Genomic DNA, 25523 nt, shown 5'->3' on the forward strand with positions numbered 1-25523 from the left:
TCCTAAAGGCAGTGAACCAAAACACCTGTATTACCCTACAAAGCGTTGGTAGAGCTGGTTATGTCGGCTCTAGGTCTTCAGCCACATCCAGGCAGTAGAAGAGAGGTTACATGTCTTTTGAAAGAAGTCAAGCTGTGGTGTTTGACCCTGCGTCTACCTTCACCATGGAGTTGATGAAAACATCTCATGAAGGAAAGAGCTAGTGACTGTGCTCTATCCATAGCCAATGCCACCTCACACCTGTGCCCATCAGATCAGATACTTCCACACTGTTATCCCTCTTCTCCTTCCACCTCCCCATCCTGGATGGACCCAAACCAATAGCTCTTAAATGGAGACAGAGACGAGAGAGTGAGAGAAGAGTTCAAACGTTCCACCTTCTCATTGCAGGTGACCCGGTCCAAGGCTTGCCCAGGCAGAAGAAGAGGGGGCACTTTGAATTAAAAAAAATATCGAAGTATTAATACTAGACCAGAAAGACTCTCAATTACTGGATAAGAGAACAGAAAAGCTACCAGTCCTGCCCAAGGTTGAAAAAACTCATCTACAGAATAGACTTCAAAGGTCAGTGAGAAAATGAACTTTCTTTCTCCTTACAGTTACCAAGTCCAGCCATTTTAATGAACCAGTATTGTAAGGTAAAGGAATTTCCATGAAAAGCACATAAAACCCCAAGGAAAAAAATGGTATGTCTTGGGCAGCTAAGAGCTATGATATAAATGCAAAGAACTGATAACCACAGTTCTAAACAGGTTGGTTTTCTAGATTTCATAGCTCTCAAACTGACTGATAAGCTTGATTAATAATAGGTTAAGGAGAATCAATGTTCCTTAAAATGTTAGCAAAATTTATATTGACCCACACATGGTGCAAAGTGGAAGTAGCACAAAGTTTATCTCTTGCCTTATCTTAGCAGGATCCTGCAGATTCATTTTCACCTTCTTTCTACTGAAGACCAACTGGCTGACAGCTTTGCTGAGGTTTAGGAATACGCAAGGAAAATCAAGCTGCACAAATTGCAACTGACATGTGAGAGAGACCACCTTCACTCTATACTCAGACAAGAAAGCAAGTTAATGGTAAGGGCTCTCAAGCAGGTGTCCAGAACATTCTCTACTTTTAGAAAGGACAACTTTAAATTACATACAAAATGTCATTGTATTTTGGAAAGAATAGCTTAGAATTTATCTATATACATACAGACATAAGTGAAAATGTTACCATGATCATATCCTAATATTTGATATATTGAAAATAACTACTCTTTAAATGAATGAGACCGCTTTCTTTTTTTCCAAAGTTGTACAGAGTCACTAACAGGGCAGCCATGTAAAATGGCAAAAACAATATATGCAAATTGGTGAAAACTGGAAACTTTTAATTGGACTCTGAAATCCTATTATGTAGATCAACTGATTCAAAATTTTCAATGATATGAAAAAAATGACATCTCACCCTTATTGTTTCAGGATAAAAGAGTTGCTTAAAATCACTACTAAAATAAACAAAATGACAGGAGACTGAAAATATATATATATGTATCTCTTCACAATTAACTTGATCAAAAATATCCTCCTAGGCATTTCTGTTTGCATATCTTACTATTTAAATAATACTTTTATTATGAAAATTGAATGTGTTTATTAGTTTTAATATGCATACATACATCTACAAAACACAAAAATATAAAACTCACCTGTATTTCAATGGCCAAATGTAATCACTGCATATATTTTTATGGATGACTTGTCATTGATTTTCATACATACCTATATCTATCTATACAGAGTTAATAAATATGTATGAATAAACATTTATTCATATAAAAATATATTTGCACAAATAAATATGTTTACAAGTATATATTTTTTACCATGTGTACACACACATACATATATAGGCTGCTTTCTTCATGTGCCTTCTCTGGAACACTTTTCTAAATTAATAGAAATTTCTTGACCCAGTAAAGAAGCCATGCAGTGTGGATGGCAATGTCTCCCTATGAGCCCCGATCATTTAGTGCTGGGTGATTACGTGTATGAGAAATAAACCATTTTGTTGAAGCCACTGCATTTTCAGGCCTCTCTGTTGCAGTGTCGTAGCCTATATCCTACCTGCCACAGTCACTGGGAAACTGTCAGGGCCCACAGGTGACTGCAGGCCACGAGGGCACAGAAGCAGTGCCCTCATAAACGCCAAAGGTGTGACTTCTTCACTTCGCCTGCTTACCTCTCTGATGTGTGTTTCTCCGCTGTTTCTTTTTATATATTGTCCAGGCATGCCCTTTCTTTTTTCCTTCAAAAAGGAAGAGAATAAAGTTAATATTTCAGAACTATCAACATAATTCTCAAAGCCTCATAGATCAGTAGTGTTTGAGTACTTTTTTTCAGACTTCGATCCTCAAGGATGAGAAAAAATTCTTAACTACCGATGTAGTAGCATGAGGTTGATTATGGTTGTATTTTTTCTGTATGTGGACTTGGGAAACCATAGAAAATGACCTTTCTGAATTTTTTTTTAAATCACTTGTAAGCATGGGTTTATTTCTGGAATCTCTATGCTGTTCCATTGTTTTATGTGTCTGTCTTGGTGCTAGTACCATACTGTTTTGATTATCATAGCTTTGTACTATAGTTGAAATCAGGGCATATTATACCTCCAACTTGTTTTCTTCTTTCTCAAGGTTGCTTTGGCTATTCAGGGTCTTTTGTGGTTTCATTAATTTTAGGATTATTTATTTTTTCTCTGTGAAATATGTCATTGTTATTTTGATAAGGATTTCACTGAATCTGTAGATTACTTGAGTAGAAATAAACCCACACTTATATGGTCAATGAATCTATGACAAATGAGCAAGAATTGCAATGGGAAAAAGACAGTCTCCTCAATAAATGTCAGAGAAACTGAACAGACACATACAAACTATTCTTCATGGCATTTCCACATGCCTCAAATTATCTTTCCAAGGATGCTTCAACAGCAAACTGCCTTGGAAATGAGAGACAATGTAACTAACCCTCCAGGTGAGAGGTCACATTTGTTTCCTGACCAGTATAAAACCAGAGGACATTTCCCTCTTTAGAAGTATTTTAGGATAGTAGGGACTCACTCCTCTCCTCAGAGAATATCTGTTTAATTTGCAGATACTTAGGATTATGTCTTCTTCAGGAGTAAGGTCAGAGCAGGCTTCCTAAGCAGTTTATTAAATCCTTTCTAAGACTTGGAGTTTCTGACAGATACGAACAGTTTCTAAGCTTGTACTCCTCACTTTGGCATAGCCTCCATGTGCAGTATCACCATTATATGGGTTTGCAAGAAAAAAAGAACTGATGCATCTATCCCATATCCTAGCAATTTCACTTCTAGGAATTTTTACAAGAGATATGAGGCACAGAGCCAGAGAAAGGCTTCTACAAAATGTTCATTGAAGTACTTTCATATTAGCCATAAACTGGCACATTTGTGGTGTCCATCATAGGAGACTATATATATGAAATTTAGTAAGCTCATAAAATGTGCGCTACTTTGCAACAAAAAAGAAAAAAACTACTGATACATTCAACAACGTGAATAAAACACAAGAGCATTATGCTGAGTGGAAAAAAATTCAGTAAAATAGTCTTTAAACAAGATAAATTAAGTTACCATTTAAAAAAAGAATAGTAATTGCCTCTAATGAGTGAGGTATAAGGATATAACAGATGAGCATCAGAGTTCTTTCCAGAATGATAGTCATGTTCTATATCTTGATATTATTTGGATTATACAGGAGAATGCATCAGAACTCTTCAAATGATACACTTAATATTTATATAATTCATTGTAAATTTTATCTCAGAAAAAAACAGTTTACAGTGAAGTTGGCAAATATTAAACATTAATAACGTCTTGTGCATCACAGACTGGTTTAAAGGAAGGGACATGTGACAGTGCTGTAGTTAGAAACTGACACAAGTCTCACTGGGCTAGATCAAGGTGTCCACAAGGCTTGTTCCTTTCTGGGGCTGTAGAAGATAATCCATTACTTTGTCTTTCCTAGTTTCTGAAGTTGCCTGCTTTCCTTGGCTTATTGTCCCTTGTCTACATCAATAAAGCCGACCTCATTGGTCTCTCTGATTATTCCATGGTATAAATCCCTCTCTCTACAGCTGGAGAGGATTCCTGATTTTAAGGATGTCTGTAATTTTCATTGGGGCCACTGAAATAATCAAGAATAACCTCCCCATCTCAAGATCCCTAGTTACATCCTCAGACTCTTTTTCACCATGTAAAGAAACAGATTTACGGTTCCAGGGGTTAGATATTGATAGCTCTGTTTCTGTTGGTATAAAGTTCTCCAGAATCTTACGGATCTCCCGTTTGTGTCATGCAGACTTACTCCATTAAAGAGTCTCCTCCACAGATCTTTTGTATATAGTAATATATCTGTGTTTTATTTCTGTTGAGGTTGCTTGAGGGGATCTCTGAGACATACACTTAAACTCTTCAAAGAACCTTTTATGTGAATGAACACTGATCTTTTGCTACTTCTGAGGCATTAGCCAAAAGTCATTAGACCAGATTCTTATTCAATAGAGCAATTTCCTGAAAGAAGATGTCCTAATTTTAACATCTTTGCAATCTGAATAGGCTAAGAATTTTCCAAATCATCAAGTCCTGACTTCTTTTATTTAGTAGTTCTTCCCTTGATATATCTCTTTCCTCTCATATTTTGTTCTGAGCTGTAAAATGAAATTAGCATCACCTTCATCATTTTGTTTAGAAATCTCCTCATATATACCCAAAAGATCTGATTTCCACATCACTAAGCTTTTTGTCAGTATCTCTGTCTTTAGCATCCACATTTCTACTAACAAACTATTCCAGGCCGTGTAGACATTTTCTACCACTCTACTTAACATTTTTCCCAATGTCCAATTCCTAAGCCACTTCTACCTGTATAGGAATGTATTACAGCCCCACCCCACTTCTAATAACCAAAATCTGTATTGCTCTTCTATACCTGCTATAACAAATGAACACAAATGTAGTGGCTAAAAGCAATTCAGTCTTACTATCTTACAGACATGTTGGTTAGAAGTCTGACAAGTTTCTCTCTGGACTAAAACAAAGGTTTCAGTAGGTCTTTATTCCTTCCTGAAGGCTACAGAGAAACTACTATTTCCATGATTTTTCCAGTTTCTACAAGTCACCTATATCTTTGTTCACTTTCTCCGTCTTCAAAGCCAGCAATTTTGTATCTCCCAGAGTCACTTCTCCCTCTCTCCACAGCCAGAAACTGTTCTCCAGTTTTTAAGGCCCATTGATTATATTGGTGGCACACAGATATCTAAAATAAACTCCCCTTTCAAGGTCCCCAGCTTCATTATATTTGTGAAATCCCTTTTGCCATTGAAGAAAATACATTACAGATTCCAGAGATTGGGATATGGGCATTTTTGTGGAACCATCATATTATTTTCACTTATTGTAATAATGAAACTCTAGTATTAATAACATCATTAACATCAAAGTCAAGTAAAATCTCATGAACTCTTACTTCTTTTCTTCTTGTGTTTTCCAAAAGTAGAGCTGTTTCTAAGATTTATAGGATCTAGAAAGAAGAAGTTGAATGTAAGAACAGAAATTAAGAGCTAAATGTTAACAATCCTCAGATGATTCATACTACCAAGGTTTGAGTTTATAAAGTTGTTTGGATTACCTTTTTTCTCTTCCTTCTAAAGGAACTAAAAATCTCCTGAATTGAGAAGTATGAGTCCAGGATGAGTACTGGGTTTTCCATTTTTTTTTACTCAATGGAACTTAAAAAAAAAAAAAACCTCTTACCTACATACTTCAATTCACTCATGAATAGAAACAAGTGTCCTATCCTATCTAGGCCTTAAGATTTTTGTGAGAATTAAAGTTTGTGAGAATTAACTTATGGCAAAGTTTTGTGAGAATTAACTTATGGCAAAAAGTTTGTAGGAAAATACTAAATAAACTACTGACATGCAGAGGACATCCATCAAAAATATCTACTGGGTCAAAAGCAGCAGATTGGAAGTCACTCTTACTGAAAATTAAGTGGCAGGATCAGTTGCCTTTCAGGTCTTTGTAAGGTTGGGAAAATATGACACTACTATCTACTAGCAGAAATACACTTTGTTTTCTTGGGTCCCATAGAATATTGAGTGTGAAACTAATGGAAATAATTACATAAATTATGTAATGTATTATGTTATGTAATGTAAAGGTCTTATTACCAATAGAAAAATGCAGCAAATTAGACATTGCCATTTTCAGAGTACATTTCTACTACATTATCCATATACAATTGACAGGGCCTGTCTTGTTAAATGTGACTTTATAATGATCTCTTGCCTCCCTGCTCTTCCCAAAAGGGTCACATGGAGACTCTGAAGAGGACCGCATAGTGCTGTGGACTGACTGCCTCTCACACTCCACCTGCGGTCCCGAGTAACCATGGATCCACCCTCATGCCATGACCCTTGTGCGGCATCTTACCTCGGCGACTTCCAGTCCTTGACTTAAGACCCCCTGGCACACCTTTTGAGGAGCACATAACGCAGGAACACTTCTCATTTCCATTTGCTGGTAGCTCTGATTCTAGACAAAATAATATTTTATGAAAACTCTTCTCATATGCCCCAATGATCCTATTTTTGATACTCTTGTGGATTTTATTTTGCTGCCTCTTCCTCTGAAACATAATATTAATCCTCTCAATATCTGAGTCTTCCTTTAATTCTCTCTTTTCTCCTTTTCTTTTTTTTTTTTTCCAACTATTGCATGTGCTATCAAACTCCAGTCATAGATGCAGGCTCTACTGGTGTTAGTGAACACCCTGCCATCAACATAGCACACTTCTGACACCCAGTTCATCGGCCAAGACTGGCCTTCACCTTGAGCTTTAATAGTGTTCAGTAGTTCTCCCTTTTTTTTCTCTTGTCTCTTTTCTTTATCTTAACTCTGCTTCTTTAAGACACACCTTGCTCATCACGGGGTAGTAGGTTATACGCTCTTCAGATCCTCCTTCTCTACCCATTTGGGGAGCTTCTGGTTCACAAGAAACTAAAGAGAAACAAGAAAGCTACTGTCCACAGATCCTGAGACAGTGATTAGAGTACCATTCCTGGTGTTCCTATGTGGCACACTGGTATTCTGAGCTAAGATGAACTGCACTCTCAGAAAAAAATATATCTCTCGAATAACGCACCTGAGATCCTACAGAGCCATATTTTCCCCATATTTTGTACCTCATTCTGCTTCCTCTACTTTTATTTTTCTAATGTATCCCTAAGAATAAAGTAAAAAGATTGTATTCTTCCAGGGAAAAAAAAACTAAGTATTCCTTGAAAATGATAAAAGTAAATACTAGACCACTTTTAAACTCATCTCTGTTGGGCAATCAGCACTTACATCACCAACCACATTTAAAGGACCTAATCATTTGCAGCTGTACAATTCTGAAAATCAACCAATCAGCAACAACCACACTCCAGAAAACCTACATCTATGGCTAAATGTAACCTGTTCATAGTCATTCCTGTTTCTGAAAGTCCACAGCACCTGAAACACATACTTTCCAAACCTCTTTACAAAATCAGCAGTGTCTGTTTAAAAAAAAAAAATTGTGTCCAGTAAATACAGTCTTCTCCCACCATGCACCTAGCTTAGCAAGCAATAAATCCCCCTCTTAGCTTCTGATATTGCATATGGGCTGTCCCTTAAAATGAAGTTTCCACCAAGATCATCTAGAAGACTCTTGCTGGAGTGCCCTGTGCAACCCTTGGACCAACAGATGTAATTCCCCAGCTCTTGTGCCCACTTCAGGTCATCTTCCTGATCAACTACCAAGTGTACTGTCTTAACAACAACTTGAGCTTTGACATGTTTCATGAGCTCTTATTCCTGAATTTATCTTATTATTTAAATGTGTGTGTGCAGTTAGGTACACAATAGTTAGAAATCTACTTTGGAGGTGCAAATTTAGCATATATTCTGTGAAGGTTCTTATCTTCCTACTACTTCTTTTACTCTCACTCTCTTGTCTATTATAAGACATTTTTCCTCATGTGTACTTGTTCCTGATTTTCCTGTGCTTCTTGAATGTTAGAAGAAAGTGATCCAAAGCAGATGGAAGGAGCCATAGACCTGGTGGGCCCCCTATGCAAGCGAGTCCCAGATACTAACTAATGGGTGTGGGTCCATTGCACAGCAACCAATTTGTAGAAAGATACTTGGTTATACTTTGTCTTGAATCCCACTCCAAAAACTTGACAACTTGTCAATTTGTGAAAAAAAATAATTTTGTTTAGCACATAACATGAGGTCATCTGTTACCATGTAATTGATCATATGTCCCCTTTTTCCTCTCTGCTTGGTGGATGAACCCCATACTCCATTCACATGCAGGACACCATTCTCTCTACGACCGAGTGTTGTGGCCTCTCTGCTCTTTGCCCTGAGCCTGCCTTTGCCAAAGCTGCCGCCTCCTGCGAGCAGAACACCACTTCCTCTTGGTGCTCTCACTGTGGTTCTAACTGTTGCACGTGGCTTAATAAATCACAAAATTTCACAGATGTTTTCAATGGGGAACTTGTGGCACATCAGAGTAAACAATGCATCTGATAATATTTCTATAAGAGAATAAAATACCTAAAAGTTCTTGTGTCCCACTCACTAAATGTTACTTTCAGTCCATTATCTAAAAAAACACCTTCTTTCTTAATTGTGGAATATTAGAAAAACAAACACCAACATAAAACTGATAGAAAAAGAGGTCAGATTTGTTGTTATTACAAGTGGGGAACTGACGGAGTGAAGGAATTGTAAGAAGGTTATCAAAAGGTAAAACCCCCCAGTTAGAAGATACATAAGTACTGGAATTGTAATATACAACATGATGATGACTATAGGTAACACTGCTCTATGATATATTTTCTAAGAGACTAAAATCTAAAACATGTCATCACAATGGAAAAAAACTATTTTTTAATGTGTCTATAGAGATAATGGATCTTAATTTATTATAGATACCACTCCATAATATATGTAAGTCATTACGCTGTACACCTAAAAATGATACAGCATTGTATGTCAGTTATAGCTCAAAAAAAACTGAAAGAAAAATAGAGAATTTAGTGAGCATCAAAAATAAAATAAAGAAAAGATTATCCTGGTGGGCCAATCTAATTATATAAGCCCTTTAAAAGTGAAGAGTTTCTCTAGCTGGTGTCCAAAGAGGATGCCAGAGATTCAAAGATCAAAAAGGATTGAGAAGAACTCTACACACAGTCCCTGGATTGAATGTGCAGGGGCCATACGCCCAGGAAAGTGAGTGGCCTCGGGAGCTAAGAATGATCTCTGGCCAACCATGAGCAACAAGGCTTGGATTTCAGTCTTACAACCTCAAGGATCTAGAATCTGTCACCACTTTGGGTAAATCTCCCCATAGTCTCCAACTAGAGTAGAACCTTGTAAGACTACTTACCAACGGAAATAATTGCATAAATTCAAGGTCTTATTACCAATAGAAAAATACAGCAAATTAGACATTGCCATTTTCAGAGTACATTTCTACTACATTATCCATATACAATTGACAGGGCCTGTCTTGTTAAATGTGACTTTATAATGATCTCTTGCCTCCCTGCTCTTCCCAAAAGGGTCACATCGAGAAAATGCGGAGAACAGCATAGTGCTATGGACTGGGCTGCCTCTCACACTCCACCTGCGGTTTTCCGCTGGTTTCAAGAACTCTATTGCACTTGTCCAGGCTTGCAACCCACAGAAATCGGAGAAAATAAATTGGTTTTGTGATCAGCCACTAAGTTTGGGGAATTTGTTATGTAGTAATGAAAAAGTAAGACTAACATCCTCTGCCAAGTCTTAAATTCTTAAATGAGACTAAGGTATATAAAGTTCATTTGTGCATCCTGTCTGATCCAAGATACAGGTCACCTCCTCTAATACTCTATAGATCCCAAATTTAAAAAGTCTAACCATACAAAACTTCTAAGTAAAAACTCCAAGTTTGTAAAACAACAGGTTATTGTCTCAGCCATAATCTATTGGCTAAAGAATAACATTGTGTAAAGAAATGTTACAGAGTATCCCAAATTACCCAAAACCATATCTAAAAGACAAATAAGAGGATGTATAGAATTAATTGAGTATTAAAGACAATGTGTGTCCGACTTTTCTGTAATAGCCTTCCTACATTTGACTGCATCAAATATCTTAGAGCCACCCTCATGGAATGCAAAACTTTAGCAAATATTGTTTTGACTCACAGTGCAAAGTGGAAGTAACACAAAGTTTATCTCTTGCCTAATAACCTTGGCAGTGTCCTGGAGATTCATTTTCACCTTCTTTCTACTCAAGACCAACTGGCCAGCAGCTTTGCTGCTGTTTAGGGACAGGCAGGGAAAATACAGAGTTGGGCAAAATAGCAGCTGACGCAAGGCTTCAAAAGCACGCGCAGGAACGCTGGATTCAATTCTGAACACCTTCCCTCCACGTTCGGACAAGAAGGCAAGTTAATGGTAAGGGTCAGACTCAGGTTTCCAGAATATTAGAGTTGACTTTAAATTACATGCAAGATTTCACTGTACTCTGGAAAGAGGCAGTTTAGAATTTATTGACTGACGTACAGACTGAAATGAAAATGTTAAATGATTAAATCCTAATATTTGCTATTTTGAAAATAACTTTAAAATGGGTGCAACCACTTTTTCTTTTGTTTCAAACAAAATTATACACATTCACCAACAGGGCAGGAGTGTAAATTGATAAGAACGTAAGATATTCAGGTTAGTGAAAATTTATAATTTTTAATTGGACTTAAAAATCTTATAGATCTACTGATTCAAATCATCAGTCATGTATAAAATGAGGTCTTGCCCTTTTTGTCCAGAAGAAAGGAGTTCCTTAAATAACTACTAAAATAAAAAAGATTACAAGGATCTGACCAGAAGTAATACATATACATTATTGAAAAATTAGAAAATAAAAATTGTACAAAACATCACCATCTGGAAATGACAACAATTAACTTGTTCAAAAACATCCTCTTAGACTTTTTCTTTGCATATGTTACTATTTAAATAATATTTTTCATTACAATAGTTGAACATGTTTATTATTTTGAATGTACACACATACATCTAAAAAACAAAAAATATATAAATATCACCCTTCATAGACCAAATATAATCACTGCATATATTTTTATGGATAAATTGCCATTCATTTTTCTATATATCTATATCTATGTTTTGCTATACAGAGAGATAAATATGTATAAACAAGCATTTATACATATATAAAAACATATTTGCACAAATGTGTACATACTTATATCTATATTTTTACCACATGTTCACACACATACACATAATCTGCTTTCTTTTTCTTTTTTTTGAGATGTTATTCATTTACTCTTAAAGAGAAGGGAAGCAGAAAAGAAAAGAAGAAGAGAAAACAATGTGAGAGAGAAACACCAGTTGGTTACCTCTTTCACACACCCTGACCTGGGACCAGGCCACAGCCTAGCCATGTGCCCTGACCCAGATTTGGACGGACAACAATTTGCTTTGCTGGGCAACACCCAACCACCTGAGCCACACCAGTGAGGTCTATCCTCTGCTTTCTTCATGTGCCTTCTCTGGAACACTTTTCTAAATTAATAGAAATTTCTTGACCCAGTAAAGAAGCCATGCACTGCGGATGGCAGTGTCTCCCTATGAGCCCCGATCATTTAGTGCTGGGTGATTACGTGTATGAGAAATAAACCATTTTGTTGAAGCCACTGCATTTTCAGGCCTCTCTGTTGCAGTGTCGTAGCCTATATCCTACCTGCCACAGTCACTGGGAAACTGTCAGGGCCCACAGGTGACTGCAGGCCACGAGGGCACAGAAGCAGTGCCCTCATAAACGCCAAAGGTGTGACTTCTTCACTTCGCCTGCTTACCTCTCTGATGTGTGTTTCTCCGCTGTTTCTTTTTATATATTGTCCAGGCATGCCCTTTCTTTTTTCCTTCAAAAAGGAAGAGAATAAAGTTAATATTTCAGAACTATCAACATAATTCTCAAAGCCTCATAGATCAGTAGTGTTTGAGTACTTTTTTTCAGACTTCGATCCTCAAGGATGAGAAAAAATTCTTAACTACCGATGTAGTAACATGAGGTTGATTATGGAGTTATACTTTATACTTCAAGGACCTGGGAGACAATCGGAGATGACGTATATTTGAGTTTTTTTAAGTTAGAAAATAAACTGCTGGTGCCTTAGACTGAATAATGATTCTGGTTATGTAGCAACGTGTTCCCTTTTCAAGTGTCCATTCAAATGTGCAATGAGAAAGCATACTTCTTATTATATTCCTGCATAATGTCATGGATAACATACTGGGCTAGGAGTCAAGGAAACAGGCTTAACTTCAATGTGGAGCATTTTCATGAAACAATCTCTTAGCTCTTGCAGGTATAAAACAGATTATCTCATTTGTATTTAATCTAGTGCCTGAAGCTCATGGAGAACTCAAAGACCCACAATGGGTTTGTGCATGTTGTGTTTTTGCTTTCTTGTGAATGATATGAAAACAGGTGAATGTGAGAAGTCCATTGGCACTGGGTGAACAGAGATCATTTCTTGTTATTATTATTATTATTATGAATGCCATAACTGCCAGCTATTAGATTTTTACTGCTAGAAGTGAAGCCTCAGTCCATGGAGGAAGGCCTATGATTCTCCTGCGATTCTCATTTTGAGGTGGGTCAATTCAACTCCAGGACCTACAAGTCAGTAAGAGCCTGAAAGCCTTGCTCTTCAAGTGGAAAAGGTGTATTCAAGAATTCAGAGATGTTGCCCCAGGGACACCTGGGCTTTCTATTCTCCTTCCCGGCCTGCAGCAAACATTGGCCTTGCAGGGTCCTTAAATCAGCAAGATTCCCAGATTCCCCTGGTGACCTACACCTGGTCCCCTAATGTTTGGTGAAGTGACAGCTGCTGTCCACTGGGCTTCCATGGCAGCTTGACCTCAGAGCCAATTTTGCAGAACCAAAAGCAAATTCGGTCACTCCTCTGGCTGGCAGAACTCAGACAACTTGACTTCCACACATGGCCTATCTGTCAGACAAGTGGAAAAGTACAAGCTGGTGAAATTAACATCCTTATCACTTGGGCCATGACTGCAGAAATGAACTCATCGTACTGACTGCCCAGTCTGGACCCTTCATGGAAATGCCCAAGTACCTGCTCTCTGCTGACAGAGGCTGACACCGTGATTCTGATGCAAGGGCTGAAGCTACAGACCAGGTTCATGACACCTGCTAAAGTCAACCTGTTCATCCCATGGGTCGGGGAGCCACATCACAAAGGGCTGTGCTCTGCTTGCTCCTGACACACTCATCAGCTCTCAAACCCCTCTTGAGGCTATGGGTGGGTTACCAACACAGTCTACACTTCAACTTACCGGCCAACTGATTCTGGCCACAGCATTGTGACCCTAAGAGCTCACAAGTGTCATGAGCCTGCCTGGCTGGATCATCTGAGCCTGACAATGGTATGGCCTCTATTAAAATATACTTGCCAAGGATGCCTCGAACAAGGGTTTGGTCTCCAAAATATACACGAGAACTCACATGATTCCACTCCAGGAAGACAAACAATCCAATTTAAAAAATGGGCAGAGGACCTGAACAGACACTTCTCCAAGGAGGACATACAGAGGGCCCAGATACATATGAAAGGATGCTCAGCATCACTACCCATCAGAGAGATGCAATTTAAAACCACAATGAGATACCACTTCACACTGATCAGAATGATCATCATAAACAAATGAACAAACAACAGGTGCTGGCGAGGCTGTGGAGAAAAGAGAACCCTAGAACACTGTTGGTGGGAATGCAGACTGGTACAGCCGCTGTGGAAAACAGTTTGGAATTTCCTCAAAAAGCTGAAAATAGAACTGCCTTTTGACCCAGCAACTCTACTGCTTGGACTATACCCTAAGAATCCCAAAACACCAATTCAAAAGGACTCATGCACCCCAATGTTCATAGCAGCACTATTTACAATAGCCAAGTGCTGGAAACAGCCTAAGTGCCCATCAGTAAATGAGTGGGTCAAAAAATTGTGGTACACTTACACAATGGAATACTACGCAGCAGAAAGAAAGAAAGAGATCCTACCCTTCACAACAGTGTGGATGGAACTGGAGAGCATTATGCTAAGCCAAATAAGCCAGGCAGTGAAAGACAAATACCATATCATCTCACCTATAAGTGGAAGCTAATCAACAAAACAAAGAAGCAAGAAAAATATAACCAGCAACATTGAAAGAAAAAACAAACCGACAGTAACCAGAGGGGAAACAGGAGGGAGGTAACAGGGAAAAGAAGGGGAAGGGTCAAGTCAAGGAATGTGTATAGAGGACCCACGGACAAAGCCAAAGTGGGGAAGGACTGAGGGTGGGAGGTGGGGAGTGGCTGGGACAGGGGAAAGTGGCAGCAGGAAAATGGAGACAAATGTATTTGAACAATAATAAATAAATAAAAATAAAAATGTTTTACAAAATGTTGCTCCCAATGCACTGATTGTCTGACTCAACATCCCTTATCTCCTCCTGTTCACAGACCTCAGTAAGGCTCTTTGTCCCCAGAAAAGAATCACCTCCTTCCTGCATCATGATCAGAACAAAAGCAGTAAAAGATAAATAATGTTATATAGACCAATGCTAAAAACTCAGCATTCTGTTCTGACCATCCCCAGGGATGAGGTTGCCTTCTTTCCCTAACCCGCGTTGGAATGCCTAGGAGAGTCGCATTTAATCCTGGTTACATTTCATGAAAATGCCTTTTCCTGCTTGTATCTGACCCTTCTGGACAAGAGACCTGAGCAACAAGTAAAAATGATTGGGGAAGAGAGATGAAGTTACAGCCACTGGAATGGTACACGCATATTTTCTGGCCCTGAAAGAAGAGCGAAGATCCAGGCTTCTGAGGAAGGAGCGCCATACAAGACATACAAGAGAGGGAGAATCACTAATAATGTCTCTCTTTAAGGGGTGCCCTGAATCCTTCTTCCCGGACCATGAGCATGGTCCAGACCGACTGCACCCCCGGCCCCATGGAGTTGCCGAGTCGGCCATTCTGCACCAGACACGAGAAAATAGGGGCTGGCCTCTGCATCTGCACACCCGTGCAGAACCCCTCTGAACATCAGGGACTAGACACGCTGAATGGAACAGGGAACTATAAAGCCTGTAGCCAGGGCCCACACTGGGGCACTCTCCATCTTCCTCCTGGCTAGGGTACGTCCTATTAGGGGACCTCAGTAACTATAGACGCATCCTTTCCAGGGTCACTGCATGTGCCCCTGAGCGGATACTTCTTAGGTGAAAGCCAGGCACTCACTTGCCTCCCTCAAGCAAACATGGTAAACTGCAGATTAGAGATGGTCATGAGAGACCTAGAGCATTTGTGGCTTGTGAAATATATTAAATGCTGCTAGAAACAAATCAAATGGATTTGGTCCCATCCCCACTGGTCACAAACATTGAAGTGGCTGATGGACTGGGGTCTCCATGGGGATATTCACCAGTCTACTGGGTGAAGTGGATTTGTTAGGAGGCAATTCTTTGTGGCATTTCCACATGCCTCAGAGTATCTAGGGTTAATGTAGCTGCCCAGATAAGAGGGTGGATTTGTTCCCTGACCAGTATAAAATAGAGAACATCTCCCTCCTTAGAAATATCCCAAGATAGTAAAGTCTCCCATATTTGCTGAGAAATAATGCCTCCTTCATGGGTAAGGTTCAGCCAGTTTACTAACAGGTTTATTAAACCTTTTCTAAGACTGGGAGTGTCTGACAGATCAGAACAGTTTCTGAGGCTTGTATCCCTTAGCTTGGCACAGTCTCTGTGTGCCTCATCACCCCTTTGTGGGTTTTTGGGGGGAAAGGACTGATGCACCTACACCATATCCCAGAAACTTCATTTCCAAGAATTTATACAAAAGGTATGAAGGCATGGAGCCACAGAGAGACTTCTACAAGAATGTTCATTGCAGCTTGTTCATATTAGCCAAAAACTGGCACACTTGTAGTGTCTATCAATAGGAGAATATGTACACAAATTTGGTATGTTCATACAAAGTGCATTACCTGCAATCAATAGAAGCTACTGATACATTCAACAACATGGGTAAAACTCAAAAAATATGCTGAGTGAAGCACTGCACCTAAAGAAAATATACCTTAAAACCTCATTTATTTAAAGTTTGAAAACAAGCCAAATTAAGTTATCATGAAAAAATAAGAATAGTAATTGTGTATGATGAGTGAAAGGTGAAGGGTATACAAGAAGGAAATAAGGGCCCTTTCCAGAGTGATGGCCGTGTTCTGTATTTTGATAGGATTAGAATTATACAGGAGAATGCATCTATCAGTATGTATTAAGTAGTATCCTCAACTTTATTACATTTCATTGTAAATTTTATCTCAAAAGAAAACTTTTTAAAGTTGGCAATATGTTAAATATTTGTAATGTCTTGTGCATGATATACTAATTTAAAGTAAGAGAAATGTAACATCACAAATAGACTTTTTAGATATAAAATTCTGAATATTTTAATACATATATAGAAAAAATCTAGAAATATGGACATTAAATTTACAAAGTTTATATATTTTAAAATTAAAGAGACACAGATGTGAGCATTTAAAAATATAAATTGCTATTTTAAAAGATGTAATCTAACCATATTAAAGGGAAGTGTTCATTTTTTTATTTTATAAAAAGAATTAATTGTCATGGCTGCTATAAATAAATTATCATAAGCTCTGTGGCTTAAAACAACACAAAGTTATTATTTCACATATTTGAAGGTCAGACATTCGACACAAACATCAATGGGCTAAAATCTCGTTATCCACAGGGCTCTGTTCCATTCTGGAAGCGGTAGGGGATAATCCATTTTTTTTTAATCTTTTCCAGCTTCCAATTTCTTGGCTCCTGTCCCTGCCTGCATCTTCAAAGCCAGCCTCATTGCATCTCTCAGATTATTATTCCAGGGACACACATCCCTCTCTGCACAGCAGGAAAGGTTTTCTGATTTTAAGGACCCATGAATTTTATTGGGACCACCCAGATTATCCAAAATAACCTCCCCACCTCAAGATCCCAGACCACATCCTCAAACTCCCTTTCTCCAAGAAAAGAAACGGGTTCCAGGTTACAGGTATTAGACATCGACAGCTCTGTTTCTGGTGGCGTAAAATTCTCAAGAATCCTATGGCTCTGCCATGTATGTCATGGGGATTTACTCCATTAAAAAGAGGCTCCTCCACAGAGTTTTCCCTTATAATTATATATCTGTGTTTTATTACTGTTGAGGTGGCTTGAGAGGGTCTATGAGTCACATGCTTAATCTCTTCGAAGACCCCTGTATGTGACCGAATTCTTTGATCTTTTGTTACTTGTAAGGCATCAGCAAAAAAGTTTATTCAGCCACTTTCCTGGTCACTTCTACAGAGCGCACTTTCCTGACAGTGAATCAACTAAGTTTAGCATCTTTTGTAACCTGAATAGGCTGAAAATTTTTCAGATAATCAAGTCCTATTTTTTGTTGTTGTGTTGAGAAGTTCTTCCCTTGATTTTATCTTTCTTCTAACATTTTACTCTAAGCAGAAAAAGAAGCTGAATCTTTATCACTTGTTCAGAAATCTCCTTAGATATACACCCAGATAGTTCTGCTTTCCATATATCTTCAGAAAAGAATTTCACTAGCTTTCTGCCTTTGTTTAATCCAGATCCTCTCTCTCCAGTTTCCAAAAACACATTCCTTATTTCTTTCTCATCCATCACCAGGTACACCTTGCACCTCCATGACTCTACTAACATCTGTTTGGCATGATTTATGTATTCTCTAAGACAATAGATGTTTTCTTTCCCACGTTCTTCACCTCCGAGTCCTCGCTAGTAATCTTTGCACATTTCTACTAACAAACTGCTCCCGGCCATGCAGACATTTTCTACCATTCTACTTAAAATTCTTTTCATTGCCCAAATTCCCCTCTGCCCATTTCCTAATTCCTAAGTCACATCCACCTTTTTAAGTGCACGATAACCAGAATCTGTATTGTTCTCCTGTAGCTGCCATAACAAATGACCACAAGTTTAGTGGCTTAAAATAATACAAATTTATTATCTTACAGATATGTTGGTTAGAAGTCTGACAAGGGTCTACAGTATGTCTGACAAGGGTTAAAATAAAGGTTTCAGTAGGCCACCATTTCTTTCTTGAGGCTTTGGAGGAGAATCTATTGTCATGACTCTTCCAGCTTCTCTACATGGAACCCATATTCCTTGTTCTTCTTCTTCATCTTCATAGCCAGCAACATTGCAGCTCTCTGACTGCATCCCAGAGTCATTTCTCCCTCCACATCTGAAAATGGTTCTTCACTCTAAAGCCAATTTATTATCCTTGGTGGCAAATATCCAGGATAATCTCCCCTTTCAAGGTTCTTAGCTTTATCATATCTGTAAAACCCCTCTTGCCATAGAAGAAAATGTATTACAGGATCCAAAGATTAGGATATGGACGTATTTGAGGGAATATCATATTACTATCACTGATTTTTTATTATCACATATTGTTGCAAATAATAATATAAAACTCTGGCATTAAAAAATTCATAACATCAAAATCAAGTAAAACCTTATGCACTCTTACTTCGTTTCCTCTTGCGTTTTCCTAGAGTTGAGTGGTTTCCAAGGTCCACAGTATCTAGAAAATGAGGTTGATGTAAGGAAACAAATTAATAACTAAAATTGCCTACCCTAGGATGAATCATACTACAGAAGACTTGAGTTTTTAAAGGTATCTGGGTTATCATTTTTCTCTTCCTTCTGAAGGAACTACAAGTCTTCTGAATTGAGAAGCTGGAGTCCCAGAGGGGCCCTGGGTCTTCCTTTATTTCTCAATGGGACTCTGAAAAACACTCTTAAATACCTATGCACTTCAACTTACTCAAGGATGGAAACAGTTATCCTATTCTGTCTAGATCTGAAGATTTTTTTATGAGAATTAAATAATGTCTTATTTAAGGCGCAAAAGTTTATAGGAAAACACTACATAAATTAGAAGGCATCCATTAAAAATATGTGCTGGGTAAAGAACAGTTGATCTGAAGTCTCCCCTACTGACAATTAAATGGCAGAATCAGTGGCCTTTGAGGTCTTTCTATGGTTCTGATGAGTGACACTATTATCTACTAGCAGAGGTACACCTTCCTTTTTAGGGATTCCATAGATTTTTCGGATTGGGCAGGGATAGAAATCACTGCATAAATACGGAGTTTATTACTAATATACTAATGTAGTAAACTAGATATTGTCATTTTAAGAGTGTACATATATTTCTACTGTATCAGCCATGTATAATCAACAGAGCCTATCCTATTAAACATGACTCTTGCCTCCCTGCTGTTCCCAATAGGGTCAGGTCGAAAAATGGCAGAGAATAGGACCTTGGGATGCACTGGACCACCTGTCACACTCTCCTGGTGGATCCACCGACATACCATGACCTTTGGACAGCCTTACCTTCTGTGTCACATGCTTGGCTTCTTTCAGTCCTTGCTTCCAGACATCCTGGCACATCTTCTGAGAAGCACATAACACAGGGACACTTCTCATTTCCACCTGTTGGTAGTTCTCCTCCTGGGACAAAATTATGATTTATAAAGACCTTTCATTTTCTCCAGGGATCCTCTTTTATGTAAACGCATTGATCCTGTTTTCTACTTTTTTCTCCGCAGTCTTCCATTGATTCACCCTATACCTGACTCTTCTTTTAAGTCTCCCATTTTCCTCCCTTATTTTCTCCCCTTTATTAGAACCCTGTTTTTGTTTTTATTATAAGTCACAATTACCTTGTTCATCACAGGGTAATAGGTTAAAGGTAAGCTCTTGAGATTCTCCTTCTCCACTTATTTGGGGAGCTTCAGGTTCACAAGAAACTGAGGAGAAACAAGAAAGTTAGTGTCCACAGATCCCAAGACAGTGATTAGGGAAGAGTTCCCGCTGTGCCTATGTGGCACACTGGTATTCTGAGCTAAGATGAATTGCATCCCAGAAAAAATATATACCTGTTATAATAATCACACCTGAGATCCTATAGAGTCACATTTTCCCCATTTTTGCATCTCATTCTGCTTCTTCTACTTTTATTTTTCTACTTGTAGTCCTAAGAATAAGAAAAAAGATCATATTCTTCCAGGAAAAAGAACTAACTATTCTTTGAAAATGGTAAAAGTAAGTACCAGACCACTTTTAAACTCATCCCAGTTGGCCAATGACTACTTACAGCACCAACCACATTTAAAGCTGGCTAATCAGTTGAAGCAGTACAATTCTAAAAATCAGCCAGTCAGCAACAACCATATTCCAGAAAACCTGCATCTACGGCTCAATATAACTGGAGTGTTATAATCACTCCTGTTTCTGAAAGTCTGCAGTCCCTGAAACACATGCTTGACAAAACTCCATATAAAATCAATAGTTTCTATTTTTAAAGAAACATTATCCAATAAGTACACTTCTTCCTCTTACCATGTGCCTTGTTATACAAGAAATAAATCTCTCCTTTAGCTTCAGATATTGTGTGATAGATGACCCCTTTCAAAATAGAGTTGCCACCAAGATCTCTTGAAGACTTTTGCTTACAAAAGTCCTGTGGGACCCTTGGACCAATAGGTATAAATCCTGTCTCAACATCTACCACATATTTCTGGGTCTAATGCACACTTTGTTGCCCAAATTTCTGAGGGAAAAATAAGGATGTGCATTATACATGGGTAGTATCTGAAATACCTTGTATCTATTCTTGTGTTTTATAATTATTTGTTACCTAAAATTTCTTGTACCATAGTATGTTCAAAAATAAATGCTAATATTCACTTATAATTTAAAAAACAAATATCTAAACATGAATAAATAAAAAGTTGAATTAAAAAATTAAAATGAAAGATTTTTTTTTTCCTGAAAGTTTGGCCCCAAAGAGTAGGTATGCATTATACACAGTAAACACAGTACTTGAACTCTTCGTTGTTTCATAAGCTCTTATGCCTGAAAGTATCTTATTATTTAATGATGTGTATGCAATTAGATGCAAAGTAATTAGACATTTAGTTTGGAGGTGCAGCATTTAGCAAATATTGTGTTAAGATGCTTATCCTTTTACTACTTCATTTACTCTCACTCTCGTCTATTATAAGACATCTTATCTCAAGTGTGCTTCTTCCTGGTTTTCCTCTGCTTCTTGAATGTTAGAAAAAAGTGATCCAAAGCAAGTGGAAGGAGACATAGACCTGGTAGGCCACTATCCAAGCTAGTCTCAGCGACTACTTAATGGGTGTGGGTCCATTGCACAGCACCCAATTTGTGCAGATAGTTGGTCACACTTAGTCTTGAATCCCCACTCCAAATACTTCATGAAGACACTTGACTTCCTGTCAAATTGTTAAGAAAACCATTTTGTTTAGCACACAATCTGAGGTCAACTGTTACCGTGTAAGTGATCATATGTCCCCTTTTTCCTCTCTGCTTGGTGGATGAACCCCATACTCCATTCACATGCAGGACACCATTCACCCTATGCAAGTATTGTGGCCTCTCTGCTTTTTGCCCTGAGCCTGCCTTTGCCAAAGCTGCCGCCTCCTGCAGGCAGAACGCCACTTCCTCTTGGTGTTCTCACTGTGGTTCTAACTGTTGCACGTGGCTTAATAAATCACAAAACTTCACAGATGTTTTCAATGGGGAATTTGTGGCACATCAGAGTAAACAATGCATCTGATAATATTTCTATAAAAAAGAGAGATAAATTACCAAAAGTTCCTATGTCCCAACTACTAAATGTTACTTTCAGACCATTATCTAATATCACCTCCTTTCTTTTTGTTTAAAAAAGAAAAATCCTATATATTTAGTCAGTAAGGATCTATTCCACAAGTGAAACTAATAGATTAGATATCCTAAAGGAAGACTAATTTTAGAATTCCTGGAAAATTCTTTTATACATGATTAATTTATAATTAATGTGCACATTATTATACCTACACGATGCACGACTCAAGATCTACTGGCAAGAAACAAAACAGGCAGGAAAGCCCACCCTCCAGGAAGGTGACTCAGGGTCTCCTAGTGGGGATGTCCCTGCCCTCAGATCCTCCTGCTTCGGAGTTAACCTGACCTGGAGGTTAACATGGCTTTTGTCATTATCGCCAGAAGCCAAAAACACTCCACCCATCTCACGCCTTTCCCTTCCATGTAATGCTCTCAATATTCTTGACCCTTGGTTCTACACACTTCGTCTGTTTGGGTATTAAATGGAAGCAGGGTAGGAGGGGAGAAGAAAGAGGGAGATTTTCCTCCCATGGGCAGAAAAACAAAGATTCATTTTGTTAAGTTGGAATTGAAATCACCATTACCTCCTCCGTTACATAGTAGATGGCTAGACACCCGCCCTGGCTTCTCTTTGGTCATTTGGGGAGCTTCAGATTCATAGGACACTGAAGAGAAAATGTGCCGAGCCAGGCTATCCAGAGCACAGGTGAGCTGTCTTTTGGGAAATGGAACATTTTCTCCAAGGACCTCACCTGAGATCCAACCAAGCCCTGACCTGCCTCTGCTTCTGTCTCATTCACCTCAAACTCCAGCTTCTGCATCTCAGTTACCTGTAGACCTGCCTCCAGGTATTTCTCCATCTGCACCAGGAGTATTTGTGCACCTTTGATTTTTGCATGCTCTGCTCCCCCTGACTTCTCCTATCTTGTTACTCTTCTTTTTTTCCTCTGTGGTCATCTTGGCCTCTTCTTTCCTGCTCATTCTCTCTAGTTCTGTTCTCCCAGGTCTCTCCGATCCCTACACCAGGATCCGGATGTTCTCTCACCGTCTCTCTGGATTTCTTCCCTCCCTACTGACATGCCTTTATTTGTGACGTGGGAGCATCACTGCACAGAGCCTTGCTCTCCTCCCCTGGGAGCCCACAGGTCCCCCTTTGGACTCTGACTGTGGCACCACGTTGACCCCAACTAACCTCTCACAGCCATCACCGGTAGGGAGATGCCTGAGACATCTTGGGGGAGAAACAAGGACCCCTTTTCTGTGGTTCCATTTCCTTATCTCTAAGGAGGGACAATAACAGTTTCCCTGGCTAAGTCCTAAAGTTTTGTGAGGAAATCTCACTTGCCAACGTACTTTGAAAAAAAGAAGTGCTACACAATCCAATAGCTTAGTGAAGAATATGGCGGGGAGGGGCGGGGGGGGGCGGGCAGGAAACCTGTAATTTGGGCTTCAGAGGCATTGTTCCTATTTTGACAAGTAGATCTCCGAACCATGTTTCTTTTAAAGCCTATCCAAGTTAATAGCAACATACTATTATTAAGCAGGAAATAAATACTAAGTTTCTATGCTTTATATAGAAAATAAAGGTGGGCAAGGTTAAAATCACATTATTGAGTCTTTAGTACAAATAAGTATAAAGAACATGAAAGACTCTACCTTTCCTTGGTATTTATCTACTACAAAATGAAGAGGGGACACACCTATTTTAACATTAGAAGCCCTGCTGTTCAGCTCTGGATTCAGCCTCCTGACACCTCGCAGCCCAGAGCTGGCGATCCCCACTTCCTTACCTGGCTCACGCCTTGGTGAGGAGCTCAAGGCTTCCTGGAGTTCTCCATTGCTGAGATCCCAGTAGGCATCGCTGTCCTCTGCAGAGAAAAATTGTAACCCCTCAGAGGTCTCAGTATACAACCAGGGGGAATCATGGCCAGAAAACTCACAGTGAAGATGTAGGACGCTCAAGTATCCCCGAGGCGAGACTGTCCCTGAGGCAGATGATCCTGGGCTTCCCTTTGCATTTACCTGGCCTGATGTTTGACTAACTGCTGTCATTGTCACCAGAGGCCAGGAGCCATCCACCATCTTCCTCCCTCCCGTACACCTGATCCTCCCTCTACTTCTTTCCTGGCCCCATTGTCTCTGCACGTTGTTTGTGTCTCTGCCTCGTTTCCTGCTGCCAGAGTTTCCAGATGTTTCTCGTTTTGATGTTTTCTCTTTCCTCTACTCCTGACTCTTTCCCTTGAGCTCTTGGCACTGCTCTTTACTGACTTTCCCTGTCTCACTTATCTCCTTCTCACTGCCTTTCAGGAGAGGCATCCTTGAAATAGTATGATGTAACCTGGTCAGGGAATGGGATAAGGAGCAAAGTAGGCCAAGGTGACACCATCAAACACAGGAGAAGTTGTCCAAAAGCCCATCTATGGAAGAAAGACTAGAACATTGTAATCACTGAAAATGTCTATAGTCTCATCAGAGATGAAGCAGAAGAAATAGGTTGGAGCCCAATGGTGAATGGAAAGCAAAAAAAATCCCCAGGAAGAAGGATAACTGATGTAATCCAAGGGCAACAAAGGTCACAAGGTTTATGTGGGGAAATAATATGATCTCATTTACAGCTTGCTAAAGCAAAAAAAGGTGTGGGATGGGAGCCAGAGAAAGGGGGATATCCATGTCCGCCTTACTGAGGAAGTCAATCCTGGAGCAGGAGAATGAGATGTCGGTTTCAGTTTTGGAAGAGTCAGTTCCTGAAAGACAGACAAATGGACAAGATCTTGGATAAAGGCTATCAGTTCATAGATTAATGGGGTTGGGAGACAGGTCTACCTAGCAGACATGCACTTCAGACTCCTGTTCTGTTACCTGTGGGTGGCTGAGGGTGGCAGGAAGAAGAGCATTGTTCTGAGCATGTAATGGGCACAACTCTCTACCTGGGGAAACCTTAACCTGAAAATTCATTACTGACATGCCCCCTTTTGATGGGAGATGCTTCTGTCTAGTGACTTGTGCTTGAGCCTTACAGGATCCTAACTTCTCTCCTTTCCTCTTTATAGAGCAGTTTTCGCTCTTTATTGATTTTAAAACTATTTCTCTATGTAGTTTCTCTTGTGTTTCCTTCTGCATTTTTTTTTTGTATTTATTTGCCTGTCCATATGATTTCTCTAATTTTTATCTCTGTATCTCACTTCCTATTGGGGTTATACTCTTTTTACTTTGTCTCTCACTTTCTTTGTTTCTATCTCTGCTTCTCTGAGTCTTCCCCTAATTGACATCTATAAGGTTTTCTATTACTTTACATATTTTCCTCATTCTCACAGGTCCCTTCTCCCAAACTGACAAAAAACCCTTCCATTTCACATAGACCACAGTGCCAGAGAGCCTGAGACAGGCCTGTCAATCATTCACAAAACTTAGATCCGTGTTCCTGGTACTTCCAGAGGTGGGCTGAAAAGGATCTCCTTGCCTGATTTGCCATAACTGCTGATATCTAGGTTTTGTGTACATTTAATAAAACCACCTGAGCACATCGGCCTCAGTGCCCTAGCCCACCTTTGGCATATTCTGTCTCCTTCTGTTCTCTCTGCAGGATCCCCTCTCTTCCCAGGAGCC

At 39.1% G+C, this 25523-nt stretch overlaps 1 protein-coding gene and 1 non-coding gene across 2 annotated transcripts in view; both read right to left on the reverse strand.

Moving 5' to 3' along the window:
- The window catches only part of LOC129080577 (nuclear body protein SP140-like protein), a 55015-nt gene that overhangs the window by 14095 nt on the left and 15397 nt on the right, over positions 1-25523 (reverse strand). Inside the window, 9 exon segments of the mRNA XM_054586113.1 lie at positions 2230-2295; positions 5540-5593; positions 6508-6609; positions 11978-12043; positions 18745-18798; positions 19617-19733; positions 19946-20032; positions 22502-22582; positions 23708-23785. Of these exon segments, the coding sequence (XP_054442088.1) occupies positions 2230-2295; positions 5540-5593; positions 6508-6609; positions 11978-12043; positions 18745-18798; positions 19617-19733; positions 19946-20032; positions 22502-22582; positions 23708-23785 (705 nt within the window).
- LOC129080827 (small nucleolar RNA SNORA62/SNORA6 family) lies at positions 6784-6928 on the reverse strand. Its single transcript, XR_008530225.1, has one exon. It is a non-coding gene; the product is annotated as a small nucleolar RNA SNORA62/SNORA6 family (small nucleolar RNA).

This window comes from Pteronotus mesoamericanus, unplaced genomic scaffold (genome assembly GCF_021234165.1).
Source record: "Pteronotus mesoamericanus isolate MK-2021 breed Mesoamerican mustached bat unplaced genomic scaffold, CSHL_Meso_final contig_90, whole genome shotgun sequence".
NCBI classification, from domain to species: Eukaryota; Metazoa; Chordata; class Mammalia; order Chiroptera; family Mormoopidae; genus Pteronotus; species Pteronotus mesoamericanus.